A 16,048-nucleotide genomic window follows, 5' to 3' on the forward strand; every position below is an offset into this window, starting at 1 on the left:
TCAAGCATAACTCCGGTAATGCACGAAAACTACACTTTTTGCCAAAGCTTGCCATAACTTATCGATTATTGCAACATTTATTCATTTGATCAATTGAGTATCTAGCTGTCTAAGTGTGATGATATCCCAGGCATTTGAGAACTTTAAAGCCAAAAACCCTGCCGATTTCACAAAATGGACATAATTTACAAGCCTTTTTACGCGTTTTCGGCAAAACGCTGCCGATTTCGCGTAATGGGCAGCGTTTTGCCGATTACGTGAAATAGGCAAAAATGTTGCTGATTTCGCGAATTCGGCAATTACGTGAATTCGGCACGACATACACATTGGAAAGTTCAGTAACTCGGTGTGTCCTTCTCTAATCGACCAGACGTTGTTAACTCCCTTTGGTTCATACTGAAACAATCAAACCGACAATAATATTTATTCAGTGCACACGTTGGAAAGTCCAACAACTCTGTTTTTTTCTCTAATCGACCAGACGTTGTTAACTCCCTTTTCTTCATACTTAAATAGGCATACAGACAATACAGTTTATTGCGAAAATCAAAAACAAATATAGACTACCAACGTTCCAAAATTCAGAATAAAAAAACCAAGAAGGGTAAGTTAATGGAACGTTTATTATTCCCCCCCTCTGCTTCTTTCTCTACGGTAAACGTGTAGGGCTAGTTATTTTTCGGTAACTTACCCAACAATCAAAATCACTTACCAATCCTCAAGAGCTCACAGGTTGATGAGCTTGACTTTGAGGGAACTACTTTAGCGATTGAAAAGTTCCGAACGCTCTAATGTACGAAATATACATCTCTAGACCAAACAATACAAACATACCTCATTTAAACTAGCAACTACAGGCTTGAACACACTAATCTCCATATAAAATACATGTTTTCTAAATCCAAATCTAACGATCAGCGCAGAGAAACTCGCCTTAGATCTCCCATGAGTGCAAGCGAACTCCCAAGGCAAGTAACTCTCGTACTCTGTCTAGCGACAAGAGTAGTTCCCCTTTCACATTTTCTGAACTGAGTTGCTGGGACAAAAAACTGCAATCCGACGATTAGTTTTCGACAATATTTCATTTTATAAACAGATCACACGCAACCAAATGCACACATTTCATCAATGTAAAGAACATACAGCGGCTTCATACACTACTTTTCCCCAGAAAACTGAACTTCATACAGTTTTTAACGTTGGAACACGGGTGCAAAAGTTCATCTGCTAGTCCCGTTGAAACAAAGAACATTTCCTAAGCGATACCAAAACATGAAAAGAACACACACTATCTGCCTTTAGTGCCACAGCAGAATAACAAAATAACTGTGTACTTGAATTTAGTCCAAAACAGGGAAACTGAAAAGAAGTGTTAACAGAATTGAATGATTTTTACGGAACTATACAACCGCGCATTATTCAATCGCTTGCGCAGATAGACTGGTAGAATGGATAGGATTCGATCAAACTTTCGCACAAAAACTCCTCTTTTCTTTGAATAACTGAAAAAAGGAGGAATAAAGAGGTTCCATACCTCGTCTCAGTGATTATTAAAAATAATGGTCTCAGTTCGCGGTCATGATGCAAACTTCGACCATTATTTTTAATAATTACTGAGACTCGGCATGTAACCTCTACATCTGTGACAAAACAAAACGTTCGAGTCACTGATCTTCGTCCCAGCAGTCTTTCAGGTGGACAGACAGACTAACACTCATAATTTAGAAATAAACTTATTGGACAAAACGACCAGTAGCTTGCTCGGAAGACGCAAGCGAGGCAATGTCTGTCTGTCAACATAAAAGTTTGTTTGAAGAAAACACGGCGTATGGCTGCCTAAATGGCGGGGTAAAAACGGTCATACACGTAAAATTCCACTAGTGCAAAAAAACACGAGTGTACGTGGGAGTTTCAGCCCACGAACGCAGAAGAAGAAAACACACAAGGAGCAGAACTATAAAACTGTACCTCCTCAATTCGTTTCCGTGAGGTACGGAGTTTTACAGTCTCGGCCGTTGCTGTATTGACGACCTTGACCCATATCGTGTCCGGAGAATAGCTGCCATCTTCTTTCACTGCGCTACCGCCCGTGACCTTGACCTGGTAGTCCCCGCATGTGAAGTCCGCCAGACGGTACTTGCAGGGGGCTGCCACCGTGACCGTCTCCTTGTTGAACATGGTCAGGGTGCCGTCACTCTTCATGGAGCATTCTTTTCTGCTGCCTGTTGCCAAACAACCAGACACTCAATCAATCAATCAATCAATATGAGGCTTATATCGCGCGTATTCCGTGGGTACAGTTCTAAGCGCAGGGATGTTTATTTTTATTTTTTATTTTTATTTTATGCAATTTATATCGCGCACATATTCAAGGCGCAGGGATTTATTTATGCCGTGTGAGATGGATTTTTTTTTTACACAATACGTCACGCATTCACATCGGCCAGCAGATCGCAGCCACTTCGGCGCATATCCTACTTTCACGGCCTATTATTTTTATCTATGCCTATACAATTTTGCCAGGAAATACCCTTTTTTCAATCGTGGGATCTTTAACGTACACACCCCAATGTAGTGTACACGAAGGGACCTAGGTTTTTCGTCTCATCCGAAAGACTAGCACTTGAACCCACCACCTAGGTTAGGAAAGGGGGGAGAAAATTGCTAACGCCCTGACCCAGGGTCGAACTCGCAACCTCTCGCTTCCGAGCGCAAGTGCGTTACCACTCGGCCACCCAGTCCATGACACAGCCATTACTAAAACGTTCCCTTCAAAATATACAGAGTGAAACACACACAAAATGATAAAATAACAAATTGCGCCACCCACTGTCAAAAATGTTCGTATCTTCTCAACATGTTGAGCGAACTACTTTATATTTGGTGTACAATATATGCAGTAATTGGTTGACCCGATGCAGAAGGTACGGGTGGCATTATTTGTGTCATCCTATAGAAGCACATCGGCACAACGGTTGTTTGACTGAAGTTTCCACTTAAACAGCTTGGCAGTGGCAGGGTATCGCTCTCGGATGTTTATTTCCCTAGGATTACGATTTCACAAATTGATATTTAGTAAACTTTACAAATATCGTTTACATTTTGTCTGTAGTATATCATAAACTTTCCATTATCAAAAAACACAAAATAAGGAGTTACAAAAATATATTACATCTAACCATGATAACCTTATTTAACTTGGCTCTGTCTGTATGTATGCATGTTTGTATGTTTGCTACAGCAAGTCAGTATAAATGAGTTAGAGGTAGCGGATGAGTTTGATACAGCAAGTCAGTATAAACGAGTTAGAGGTAGCGGATGAGTTTGCTACAGCAAGTCAGTATAAACGAGTTAGAGGTAGCGGATGAGTTTGATACAGCAAGTCAGTATAAACGAGTTAGAGGTAGCGGATGAGTTTGCTACAGCAAGTCAGTATAAATGAGTTAGAGGTAGCGGATGAGTTTGCTACAGCAAGTCAGTATAAACGAGTTAGAGGTAGCGGATGAGTTTGATACAGCAAGTCAGTATAAACGAGTTAGATGTAGCGGATGAGTTTGCTACAGCAAGTCAGTATAAACGAGTTAGAGGTAGCGGATGAGTTTGATACAGCAAGTCAGTATAAATGAGTTAGAGGTAGCGGATGAGTTTGATACAGCAAGTCAGTATAAACGAGTTAGAGGTAGCGGATGAGTTTGCTACAGCAAGTCAGTATAAACGAGTTAGAGGTAGCGGATGAGTTTGCTACAGCAAGTCAGTATAAATGAGTTAGAGGTAGCGGATGAGTTTGATACAGCAAGTCAGTATAAACGAGGTAGAGGTAGCGGATGAGTTTGATACAGCAAGTCAGTATAAACGAGGTAGAGGTAGCGGATGAGTTTGATACAGCAAGTCAGTATAAACGAGGTAGAGGTAGCGGATGAGTTTGATACAGCAAGTCAGTATAAACGAGTTAGAGGTAGCGGATGAGTTTGATACAGCAAGTCAGTATAAACGAGTTAGAGGTAGCGGATGAGTTTGATACAGCAAGTCAGTATAAACGAGGTAGAGGTAGCGGATGAGTTTGATACAGCAAGTCAGTATAAACGAGGTAGAGGTAGCGGATGAGTTTGATACAGCAAGTCAGTATAAACGAGTTAGAGGTAGCGGATGAGTTTGATACAGCAAGTCAGTATAAACGAGTTAGAGGTAGCGGATGAGTTTGATACAGCAAGTCAGTATAAACGAGTTAGAGGTAGCGGATGAGTTTGATACAGCAAGTCAGTATAAACGAGGTAGAGGTAGCGGATGAGTTTGATACAGCAAGTCAGTATAAACGAGGTAGAGGTAGCGGATGAGTTTGATACAGCAAGTCAGTATAAACGAGTTAGAGGTAGCGGATGAGTTTGATACAGCAAGTCAGTATAAACGAGTTAGAGGTAGCGGATGAGTTTGATACAGCAAGTCAGTATAAACGAGTTAGAGGTAGCGGATGAGTTTGATACAGCAAGTCAGTATAAACGAGTTAGAGGTAGCGGATGAGTTTGATACAGCAAGTCAGTATAAACGAGTTAGAGGTAGCGGATGAGTTTGATACAGCAAGTCAGTATAAATGAGTTAGAGGTAGCGGATGAGTTTGATACAGCAAGTCAGTATAAACGAGTTAGAGGTAGCGGATGAGTTTGATACAGCAAGTCAGTATAAACGAGTTAGAGGTAGCGGATGAGTTTGTTCATTTGTTTTCTAAAGGTCAGAAAAACAAGGATTTATATGATGGCTTACTAGCGCCAAAACCACATAACCGTAATTTTTATGTAAAAATTACAATTATGTTGTGAAAATTACTCATCTTTGCGTGACAAAAAACAGTTCTGCGGTGAAAATGACCAATTTTCTCGCCAGATAATGCTTAAGTATTCAGTTTGGGCTTAAGTGATCCGTCCAGAAGTGAGCCAGAACTGAATGTTAGTAATTTTCATGACATGATTACTATCATGTTCCTTGTGACAGTGGAGGTTGAATGCGCATGCGCGACTGTTACACCGGCCACATAAAACTTCTCTCGATTCGAAACTTTTCTGGTCCATAGTTCTGTAATCTGATGCAAATTGTAATACGAGCCGAGCGCATTTGTAGACAACCGTGAGCTACAGCTGTCTGTACGATAACTTGTTGAATAACGAATTATATCGAACGATATTTGTGAGAGTCTGGATCGAACAGCGCCGACTTAAAAGGTTTTGGCTCTCATCGGCCCTTTAGCAAACGTCCGGCCGGCGCCATGTTTTCTTTCTCGGTTCGAACGATTTCGGGTCTATTGTCCTTTACTAAGATACTAAAGAGCAGATTTGTGAGTGTAGTAATGGAGACAACACTGTGAGGTACAGCTGTCTGCCCGATTACTTGTCGAATAAGGAATTCTTTTGAAAGACATTAATTTGTGAAAAGTGTGAGAGTTTGGATCGACAAAAGTCCGTCTGCTATAAATAGCTTAGATTCGAACGTTTTCGGGTCAGTTATTCTTTTCTAAGATATCAAAAAAACGTTTTAGGAAAGCGCTATTGCAAACAACTGTGACATGTGCATCTTCATGTCGGATAACTTGTTCTATTAAAGATATTTCAGAAATAGTGTGAGAGCGATGTTTGCCAGACGTGTAGGTGTGTGAGAAGAATGATACCATAGATAGATGATGCAGCTTCCTGGGCTACAGGCTTTTGTTGGAGTGCCTATTATGGACTAGATAGAATAATATGATGGCATTAGGGGGAAAAAGCAAACCGACCCGATTCACCGGAGGGCTGGAATACGGGAATTGTGTTTAAACAAATACAATTAAAAGACAGTATTCCAATATGTATTTTCTTTGTTGGGGACGGGCCATTCAGAAACATAATCTTTAATTCAAAAGCAAAAGGAAAATAAGGCAACAAGTCAAAATACTCAGAAACGTTTACCATGTGATGAAGGAAGGTATGCAAGCAGGATACAGGTCAGGAGGACCGCCACCGGTGAGAGTCTCAACACGCACCGTGTCTTCTTTCCCTCGGCCATCGTGGATGTCGTTGTATCGCCTGAAACATTATCATTGATATCACTCAGCCATCGTGGATGTCGTTGTAACGCCTGAAACATTATCATTGATATCACTCAGCCATCGTGGATGTCGTTGTAACGCCTGAAACATTATCATTGATATCACTCAGCCAACGTGGATGTCGTTGTATCGCCTGAAACATTATCATTGATATTACTCAGCCATCGTGGATGTTGTTGTATCGCCTGAAACATTGTCATTGATATCACTCCGCCATAGTGGATGTCGTTGTATCGCCTGAAACATTGTCATTGATATCACTCAGCCATCGTGGATGTCGTTGTATCGCCTGAAACATTATCATTGATATCACTCAGCCATCGTGGCTGTCGTATCGCCTGAAACATTGTCATTGATATCACTCAGTTATCGTGGATGTCGTTGTATCGCCTGAAACATTATCATTGATATCACTCAGCCATCGTGGATGTCGTTGTATCGCCTGAAACATTATCATTGATATCACTCAGCCATCGTGGATGTCGTTGTATCGCCTGAAACATTACCCAATATTGACGGACTGTGTGATGATATCTTCTGCTTTGGTCTGTTGAAACAGTGATATCAAAATCGAGACCGGAGGTCAAGATTTTGATATCACTGTCGAAACAGCCCAATAGCAGAAGATATCATCACACAGTCCGTCAATGTTAGATATATTGCTAATTCTCTGGACATTTTGCCATCGTAGCGTGCTGTGGGCCGGCTGGGGACGGGTTGCTATTTCATGTGCCTGTTTCCTTGTTTATTTCCGTGTTTTTTTTCCTTGTACGTGCGCGCGATAGCTGTCGCGGTGTATGAGTGCGACTACACGTGCCTTGGCGTGTGTGTGCGAGTGTGCGAGGGCTGTATTTTGTATATTGATTATTTGATACATGTATAAATGTGTCTCCAGGAATATGTTTTGTTTTAATCTTGTGTCGATACTATTTAGTTCTGCCTCGTTATTAGCCATTGAGTATAACTGTTTTATCATCATTGCTTTGTTGTTGTTCTTTAGCCATTTACGTTGAATGACTTGTTATACATTGACATTGATAGTTTTATTCTTCTTCTTCTTCGTCGTTCGCTAGTTAGTTTTTATCATAATAACCTTTTCTAATTCCTATTAACTCGATGTTCTTTAACTATATTTATACACAAATGCATATATTGTAAAGCAGTATGCATTGTTAGAGGATTTTTTAGTAGCAGTGTTTAAATGTCGAAGCTGCTTTTCCCATTTTTACCCAAGAGACCGACTGTATATTGTGTTATTGTATTTGTCAGACTTGATTGTACCAAGTCCCTACACATGTTGTAATGCTCTTAGAGCCAAATATTTTTGTTTTTTGTAAGGGATAGGCGCAATATAAATACACTTTATTATTATTATTATTATTATTATTATTATTTTGTATTTACTGTAAAGAAATTACACAAGTATTTACAAATGTCTTTTCTTTCAAAAGGTCGTTAGTCACTTGCTCAACTAAATTCTGGGATAATTACATTTTCATAAATATTTGTTTTGTTTTTAAATGTAGGTGTTTTTGTTTTTGAAGTGGGGAAGCAAGAAAGAGGTCGTGGATATCAAAACTGATATCGACGGAAATGTCGTCGATATCACTTTTGCAATGAGCTCAGTTTTGCCCAATTGACCAATGAAAATCTACGTAACATATGAAATAGCAATATTGTCATTAATTCATTCACTCAGCTCAAAACGACGAGCCTGCAATATGGACACTCTACCATCAGAGACAGAAACATCATGATGGATTAATAAATAATAATTACACATTAACATGCTTCCATTTGAAACTTCGAGGTCTTCATCGGGGATTGACGCCCGACAAAAGCTAATTGAAGCCCGACGGAGCGAAGACGATGAGAATTGTGGGCATGTTGCTTTGGGTGCACTGAATAATTCAGTAAGAAGTTATTAATATTTTAACTGCATGTCCAACTCACTTTTTTAGCATTAACTTTTTCATTATGTTAAATTATGGTCAGCACTTAGGTATTTAAACTGAAAAGAAACACGCAATGGAATATCGAGAGAAAAAAATAAAGTCCTGAATTAAAATTCCAAAACTGATTTCGACGTGTCTCAGTCTGGTAGAGAGAAACAAAATACTCACGGACGGAACACTTGCAAAGTAGAAGGCTGGGCTCCAGAAACAGGGTTGATGTTGTCGCTCTGGGCCGGGATATTTATGCAGGTAAATCCACCTGCACGTGTTGTCCCACGAACAAACCACGTGCATCACCAGAACAGCTTGTAGCGTTCACTCTCTTGGCAGGCCACTGGTTGTGCTAAATGCTCACTCAAGTGTTGCTGCAATTACCCTCCACCCCCCCCCCCCTCCCAACCCCTAGCCCCACATTCAATCCTCCTTCGAAGTTATAGGATATAAACGTTTATTGTGGGGTCTTATTTATTTAAGTTGACTCGTACCGTAAACAACATTGTAAACGCCCAGTATCGAACAAACGCCCACCCCCCTACTTTGGGTAAAACACACCTGTGTATATGGTATAATGTATCGATTGGAGATTGGATTTCCCTTCTTTGAGTCATGTGACGTCAGAGGCCGACAAAACTTTATAATTTGGCTTTTCAGGTTGACCGAAACTTCAAAGGAACTCAAAAAAAAAACGTCATGTGTTTGATTGCATGTGTGTGTGCTCAAAACAACAACAAAGTGAGTACATGACGTGTGTTTTGTAGTTCCTTTGAAGTTTCGGTCAACCTGAAACGCCCAAATATGAAGCTTATGTGTTTGATTGCATAGATTGCATGCATGTGTGTGTGTGTGCTCGTTCAATCGTCAAAACAACAACAAAGTCATAAGTACCTGAAAGGAATTCGATCGATACATAAATGTTATTTGCGTGTTTGACCAAAATATGACATTTTACACAGATCTCGACAGTCATTGTTCACCTCGACCGCTAGCGCGGTCTCGGAGAACAATGACTGTCTCGATCTGTGTAAAATGTCATATTTTGGTCAAACACGCAAATAACGTATAGTACCTCGTAAACGCCCATTCCAAAGGTGTACACACACCAAAACAATTCTAGTGTATCCTTACCCTCTTCACAAAATACAGAGATATCATTTGAGCGAATACTACTGCAGTCTCTGGACAGCCATGCCAAAAGTGAACGACGATTCTCGAGGGAATTGACTGGGTTTTTTTTTAATACGCCTCTGTGTTTGACACATATCTTACCCCTTACATGTATAATAAGATTGAACCGTTAAAGCAGATTGCCTGTGAACATGTTTTCTATTTACACCCCCGGTATAGGGGTGTGTATAGGTTTCGCTCGATGTGTTTGTTTGTTTGTTTGTTTGTGTTCGCATATAGATCTCAAGAATGAACGGACCGATCGTCACCAAACTTGGTGAACAGGTTCTATACATTCCTGAGACGGTCCTTACAAAAATTGGGACCAGTCAAACACACGGTTAGGGAGTTATTGGTGGATTAAGATTGTACAAGGACTTATAGAGGGACATATTAATGGTCAAAGGGAAATAACCACACTTGTTAGCAGTGCCTGCTCAGTTGGTGGCAGTGAGAATGCTAAGGACGGGGGTGTTTTTCCTACCTCGGAGGAATTTCTTGTTGTAATTGTGTTTCATCCTATTTATGGCCGATGGCCTAAAATAAAACATTCCTGAGTCCTGAGAGTCCTTCCCCAAACCCCAACTCCGATTTTGGTAGATGACTTCGATCGGGACAAAGGAACTCACTTTAATGATGTCATTTCAGTGTGTGCATCTCTATAATGTTTGTTCAGACACAAGCATTGCTGCTCGTAACGCTGGCTATACGAAGCCGTCTTGAGTCATCATTGTCATTTGCGATATGTGCCCTTGTTGGAAAACTATGACACAAAGGGATTGTTGTTGTTAGTTTCCATGTTCCAGTCTGGCGATGCACTTGCACACACGATTGTGTCTGTGTCAAATGTTCCAGTCTGGCGAGACACTTGCACACACGATTGTGTCTGTGTCAAATGTTCCAGTCTGGCGATGCACTTGCACACACGATTGTGTCTGTGTCAAATGTTCCAGTCTGGCGAGACACTTGCACACACGATTGTGTCTGTGTCAAATGTTCCAGTCTGGCGTGGCACTTGCACACACGATTGTGTCTGTGTCAAATGTTCCAGTCTGGCGAGACACTTGCACACACGATTGTGTCTGTGTCAAATGTTCCAGTCTGGCGAGGCACTTGCACACACGATTGTGTCTGTGTCAAATGTTCCAGTCTGGCGAGACACTTGCACACACGATTGTGTCTGTGTCAAAGAGGATGAGACATAGAGAGGGTACATGTAGTTTTTGCACAGAAACAAATCCTACTATGATTCTCAAACAAGTGATCAAATACCGCTATTTCTCACAAGGAACAGATTCTTCACTTGGTGCAATACCCAGTAAACGCCCACCCCCTACTTTTAAGCAAAATTGGTGCATAAGGGGGGTGGGCGTATTTTTCGGATATTTTATTTACTAAAAAATATACTCAAATGTTGCGGTGCAAGATCTGAGTTACAGACTAACTTGTTACCATGTAATATTTTTGTCATCATGTCGTAGATCGATTCTGGTACATCCAGAAAATATCCACATTAGCCCTATAGACCCACTGTTTATTATTTTCAACATGATTTGTGTTCTTGACAAACCCTGATAATCCTCAGCAGAAGTTGTGACTTTTCAGTTTGCAAGGCAAATATATGGCAGTTGTTTACTCTTTTCTTGAGATCTAGACAGCTTCTTTGTTGTTTTAAGTGCAGCTCCAATGTTTTCAACAGATTTCTTCTTCTTCATCTTCTTCTTCTTCGTTCATGGGCTTAGACTCACACGTTCACTCATGTTTTTAGCACGAGTGGATTTTTACGTGTATGACCGTTTTTACCCCGCCATTCGGGCAGCATATACGCCGATTTCGGGGGAGGCATGCTGGGTATTTTCGTGTTTCTAAAACCCACCAAACTCTGACATGGATTACAGGATCTTTTCCTGTGCGCACTTGGTCTTGTGCTTGCGTTTACACACGAAGGGGGTTAAGTTACTAGCAGGTCTGCACATAAGTTGACCTGGGAGATCGGAAAAATCTCCACTCTATTAACCCACCAGGTGGCAGCGACCGGGATTCGAACTCACGACCTCCCGATTAGGAGGCCGACGTCTTACCACCACGCCACTGTGCCTGTCTTCAATAGATCACAAGCTAAGAAAGAAGTCACGGAATGTGTATCAATGTTTGCACAAATTGCGGGGACCGTTCAGACATTAGCTGTGTCCGTCTTGAGACAATCGGATCATTTTGGAAGTCGTGCACCTTAAAAACCTTGTAACTGTTAGATTTAATCTTCTGTCTATATGTATAACACTGGATGTAAGTGTGTCTGTCTATCTGTTTGTCTGTCTGTGGTGGCCATACATCAGAGATAGCAAGAGGCAGGAACAAGATAGTGTGCATGCACACTGCCTGAGAGCCACAGATGTGCACCTGGGTTTTAGTATCTCGATTCATTGTTTCCTTTCTCAGATTATGAACCTCCCCATTATACATTAAGCTGTATTAGTGTCGACAGTGGTGCGAGCGCTGGCCGAATTTACCGATGTGTTTTTTCCCCGATTACTTCACTCGAGTAAACTGATTTCTTCCTTCTACAATCGCTGTAAGAAAACCTTCGCATAACTCCTTGCAATTCTTTCCCTTGAATTTCGTTTACCAATGAATGATGGGTTAACATGCGATTTTCGTTCAGAGATATCAAAACATCCCTCCTACAATACAATGAGTTCGGCTGAGCACAATCCAACACCAGAGAACGTCATTTGACATGTCCTTGCTAGTTTGGAAAAGGGAATACGTCATGCAGTGAATGGCGTCACACCATTTTATTCCTTGGCGCGTGGAGTTCTTCGCGTTTCTTATCACTATGAGTTCGAACGAGTTTTTGACCAAAAAATCCCAATCATTTGACAGCTTGAAATGGGATATATAGTACCACCGGCGACAATTAATGACGATATCTTTGTATCAAGAATCTTCATCTTCTTCTGCTATTGCATATTAATTCTCTCTGTAATCTCTAAGTGTTAACAAGTTCTCAATTGGAACTGAAGGTTTAGTAGATTAACTCAAAATGGTGGCACGCTCTTTTATCTTTTTTCCACAAGGGTTTTTGTTAACATTTGAAAAACATAATGAGGTCGATAGTGGCTGGGAGGTTGGAGGTGGGGGAAAGAGGAGGAGGGAAGGAGGACATCTGAAGGTGACAACATAAATGTCAATAACAATGATATAGAATATGCGAATATATTCATACTGATGACTATGGTATAGCATAATTTTGTGCTAGCTAACGTCTGATGTCCCTGTCTGACATTATGTTTGCTCCGTAGTGAAGACATGGACAAACTCTTGGAGTGTATACCTTTAAGCATACTGATGATTATTTGAATGCCAATCGTATTTGTGTGATTGTTGGTTACATTTATACATAGCGCCAGCGTACATTTTTGTGAATTTGTTGTTGTTGTTGTTGTTGTTGTTTTTGTTGTTGTTGTTGTTGTTTCAGGGCCTAGGGGTCTATCACTAAAGGTCCGTGCTTAAGACCCCCCCCCCCCCCCCCGGAATGACACACGGAATGTTCAGTGACAGCTCAATTTTGAGAAACTTGTGTGTAATTTATTTTTGGTATTATCATGATTACGTTTGTGAAACATAATTTGAGATGTTGGTTGCGTTACGACGGGTAGACTTCGGAGAGAGTGAGGGACACAACACTGTGAGAAGATGAATGTTGTTATTTGATTAAAGGCCCCACAATGGTCTGCTTGGCAAATAAAAAAAAATAAAAAAATACTCTAATGACATCTTGTACGGTTCAGTTTGATACACAAATCATGCGAGTATTCCAGGCATTGTGCGAGAATTACAACAACAGAATGGTTATGTCTATTTTTCATTAATTGTCCCAGGGTACGAAATAACAAGACCACAAAATAAATCTGCGAGACGAGAACAAAATTGGCTCATTGTGCGGCCTACATGCTCAATGTATATTTGGAGTAGACGACCAGTTTAACGTAATCTCCATTTACACATAATGATCGACCAGTTTAACGTAATCACCATTTACACCGCATGATCGACCAGTTTAACCAGCTAATCACCATTTACACCGCATGATCGACCAGCTTAACGTAATCCCCATTTACACTGCATGATCGACCAGTTTAACGTAATCACCATTTACACCGCATGATCGACCAGTTTAACGTAATCTCCATTTACACATAATGATCGACCAGTTTAACGTAATCACCATTTACACCGCATGATCGACCAGTTTAACCAGCTAATCACCATTTACACCGCATGATCGACCAGCTTAACGTAATCCCCATTTACACTGCATGATCGAAACTGATCGAAACGGAAAATTCTCATCCGCGCATTACTTCGACTTGTTTTTTTAAATTTGCTTTTATCTTTTGTAATTTCGTTAGGTCTTTCTGTTGATATTCTCACACAATGCTGTTATTCTCGCTGCGTTTCGCGCTCAACCCCCGAAAAACCTGTTTTATTATCATTATCATTGTACAATAATTATTCATCTATGAGAAATGATAATACAAAAATAATGCATATGACCGAGTCGAAGTGGCTATTGCGGGTTAGGAGGAAGAATTTACCCGATGCTCCCCAGCATGTCGTAAGAGGCGACTAACGGATTCTCTTTTCTGTTTCTCTTTTTACCCTTGTTAAGTGTTTCTTGTATAGAATATAGTCAATTTTTGTAAAGATTTTAGTCAAGCAGTATGTAAGAAATGTTAAGTCCTTTGTACTGGAAACTTGCATTCTCCCAGTAAGGTAATACATTGTACTACGTTGCAAGCCCTTGGAGCAAATGTTTGATTAGTGCTTTTGTGAATAAGAAACAATTGACAAGTGGCTTTATCCCATCTCCCCCTTTCCCCGTCGCGATAAATATAACCTTCGTGGTTGAAAACGACGTAAAACACCAAATAAAGAAAGAAAGTGGCTATTAAACATATCTGTCGAAGTTAGCAGCGGATCATGACAAATATAAGTTTCAGTTTCATCCTATGTCAGATCCCCCGAAATCGGCGTATGCTGCCTGAATGGCGGGGTAAAAACGGTCATACACGTAAAAATCCACTGGTGCTAAAAACATGAGTGAACGTGGGAGTCTAAGCCCATGAACGAAGAAGAAGAAGAAGATCCTATGTCAGAGTTTTGTGTTTGTTTGTTTTCTTTGCTGTTGTTTTTTATCCAACAATGTGTGTTTATGCCACAATAAGTTCAAATCCTAATCTTTGTGTTAGTCTATCTGCGCAGATAAGCGATTAATGCACGGTATGGTTTCTTTAAAATAATTCTATTCAGTTAACATTTCACAACAGTTTCTTGGTTGGGTTTGGAATAAAAAATCGAGAAACCTTTTTCATTTTTGTTTTTCATTAGCGGTGAAGGCAGAAACTTATGCGTTCTTTTCATTTTTTGTTATCGGCACCGAAATGTGCTTCAGTAAGTGAGGAGTAGCAGACGAACTGTTGCCCCTTTTTCTTCTTTGACCAAATACTGCAGGAAATGTAGTTTTCTGAAGCAAGAAAAGGTGTATGAAACATATCCATATTTAGGGATTTAATGGGGTGTACGCATTTATTTGCGTTTGATCTAGCTGTTCGTGAAATTAAATTGTGTTGACTATCGACCGATCGGAGTTTGTCATCCAAGCAGACGAGGCAGTTAAATTGAAGACGCTTGTTTTGGAACCTCGATCTCTTCTAAAGCCTCGTGCAATCTATTACGTCAAAGCAAAGAAACGTCACTCTGAAAGTGTGGCGTGACGTGTTAGTTCTAAAGATTCATCGAGGGTAATTAGCGAGCGCAATTTTTGTTTCTATAATGACGTTTGTCTCGGTGACTTTGGCATCATAAGCAGTGGAAAAACAGGTCCCTGCCAGACTTGCTTGACATGACCTCGTTTACATGATATACACACGTGTGATTTGAACGATTATTATCTCACGGGTGTCTCTCTCACGTATGTAGGATAAAGCAATATGTGCGAAGAATTTGAAACTAAGGTGTGGGTGAGAAGCAACAATTGGGGTAGTGTGTGTGTGTGTGTGTGTGTGTGTGTGTGTGTGTATGTGTGTGTGTGTGTGTATATGAGTGTGTGTTTGTGTATGTGTGAGTGTGTGTGGTGTGTGTGTATGTGTATGTGTATGTGTGTGTATATGTGTGTGTATGTGTGTGTGTGTGTGTGTGTGTGTGTGTGTGTGTGTGTGTGTGTGTGTGTGTGTGTGTGTGTGTGTGTGTAAATAGACACAGAGAGGAAGACAAAGAGAGAGCGAAGTTTTATGAAGTTGTTTTATTTGCATTTACTCAGAAACGGCTTTTAATCCATTAAGCTTTATCTCGGTTTGGGGCAAAATAAATGGATTAATCGATCGCTTGTTAGTCTTCATCTTCTTTTGTTAGCTTTGCAATTATTTTATCTTTTGGGTTTACAGCTAAAATGGAACTGCCACAATTGCACAATCCCACAAAAACCATCATTTTCACAAGTTAGTAAGTGACCCGCAAGCAGAACTTTACACTGTGTGTCAATCGCTGATCTGTACCAGAGACAGAGAGACAGAGAGAGAGAAAGAGAGAGAGAGAGAGAGAGAGAGAGAGAGAGAGAGAGAGAGAGAGAGAGAAAGAAAGAGGTAGAGAGAGAGAGAGAACAGCGAGAGAAAGAGAAGTGGGAGGGTGAGAAAGAGAGGGAAAGACTGAGAGAGAGAGAAAAAAGATGGAAGGTCAGAGAGAGGGAGGGAAAGAGAGAGAGAGAGAGCGAAAAGAGGGAGGGTGAAAGAGAGAGATAGAGGGCGAGAGAGGTAGAGCGAGAGAGGGGAGGGAGAGAGAGGGGGAGGGAAAGAAA

General features: G+C 40.7%; 1 protein-coding gene across 1 annotated transcript in view; it reads right to left on the bottom strand.

Annotated features, from left to right (window-relative positions):
* The window catches only part of LOC138949744 (uncharacterized), a 16,411-nt gene extending 8,061 nt beyond the window's left edge, over positions 1-8,350 (bottom strand). Inside the window, exons 1-3 of the mRNA XM_070321557.1 lie at positions 8,197-8,350; positions 5,934-6,050; positions 1,969-2,222 (exon numbers count right to left, since the gene is read on the bottom strand). Coding sequence (XP_070177658.1) covers positions 1,969-2,222; positions 5,934-6,030 — 351 coding nt within the window. The 5' untranslated portion in view covers positions 6,031-6,050; positions 8,197-8,350. The remainder of the gene's footprint in view (positions 1-1,968; positions 2,223-5,933; positions 6,051-8,196) is intronic.
* Between the last annotated feature and the right edge of the window lie 7,698 nt (positions 8,351-16,048).

Source organism: Littorina saxatilis, linkage group LG16 (assembly GCF_037325665.1).
Source record: "Littorina saxatilis isolate snail1 linkage group LG16, US_GU_Lsax_2.0, whole genome shotgun sequence".
In the NCBI taxonomy this organism is placed as follows: Eukaryota; Metazoa; Mollusca; class Gastropoda; order Littorinimorpha; family Littorinidae; genus Littorina; species Littorina saxatilis.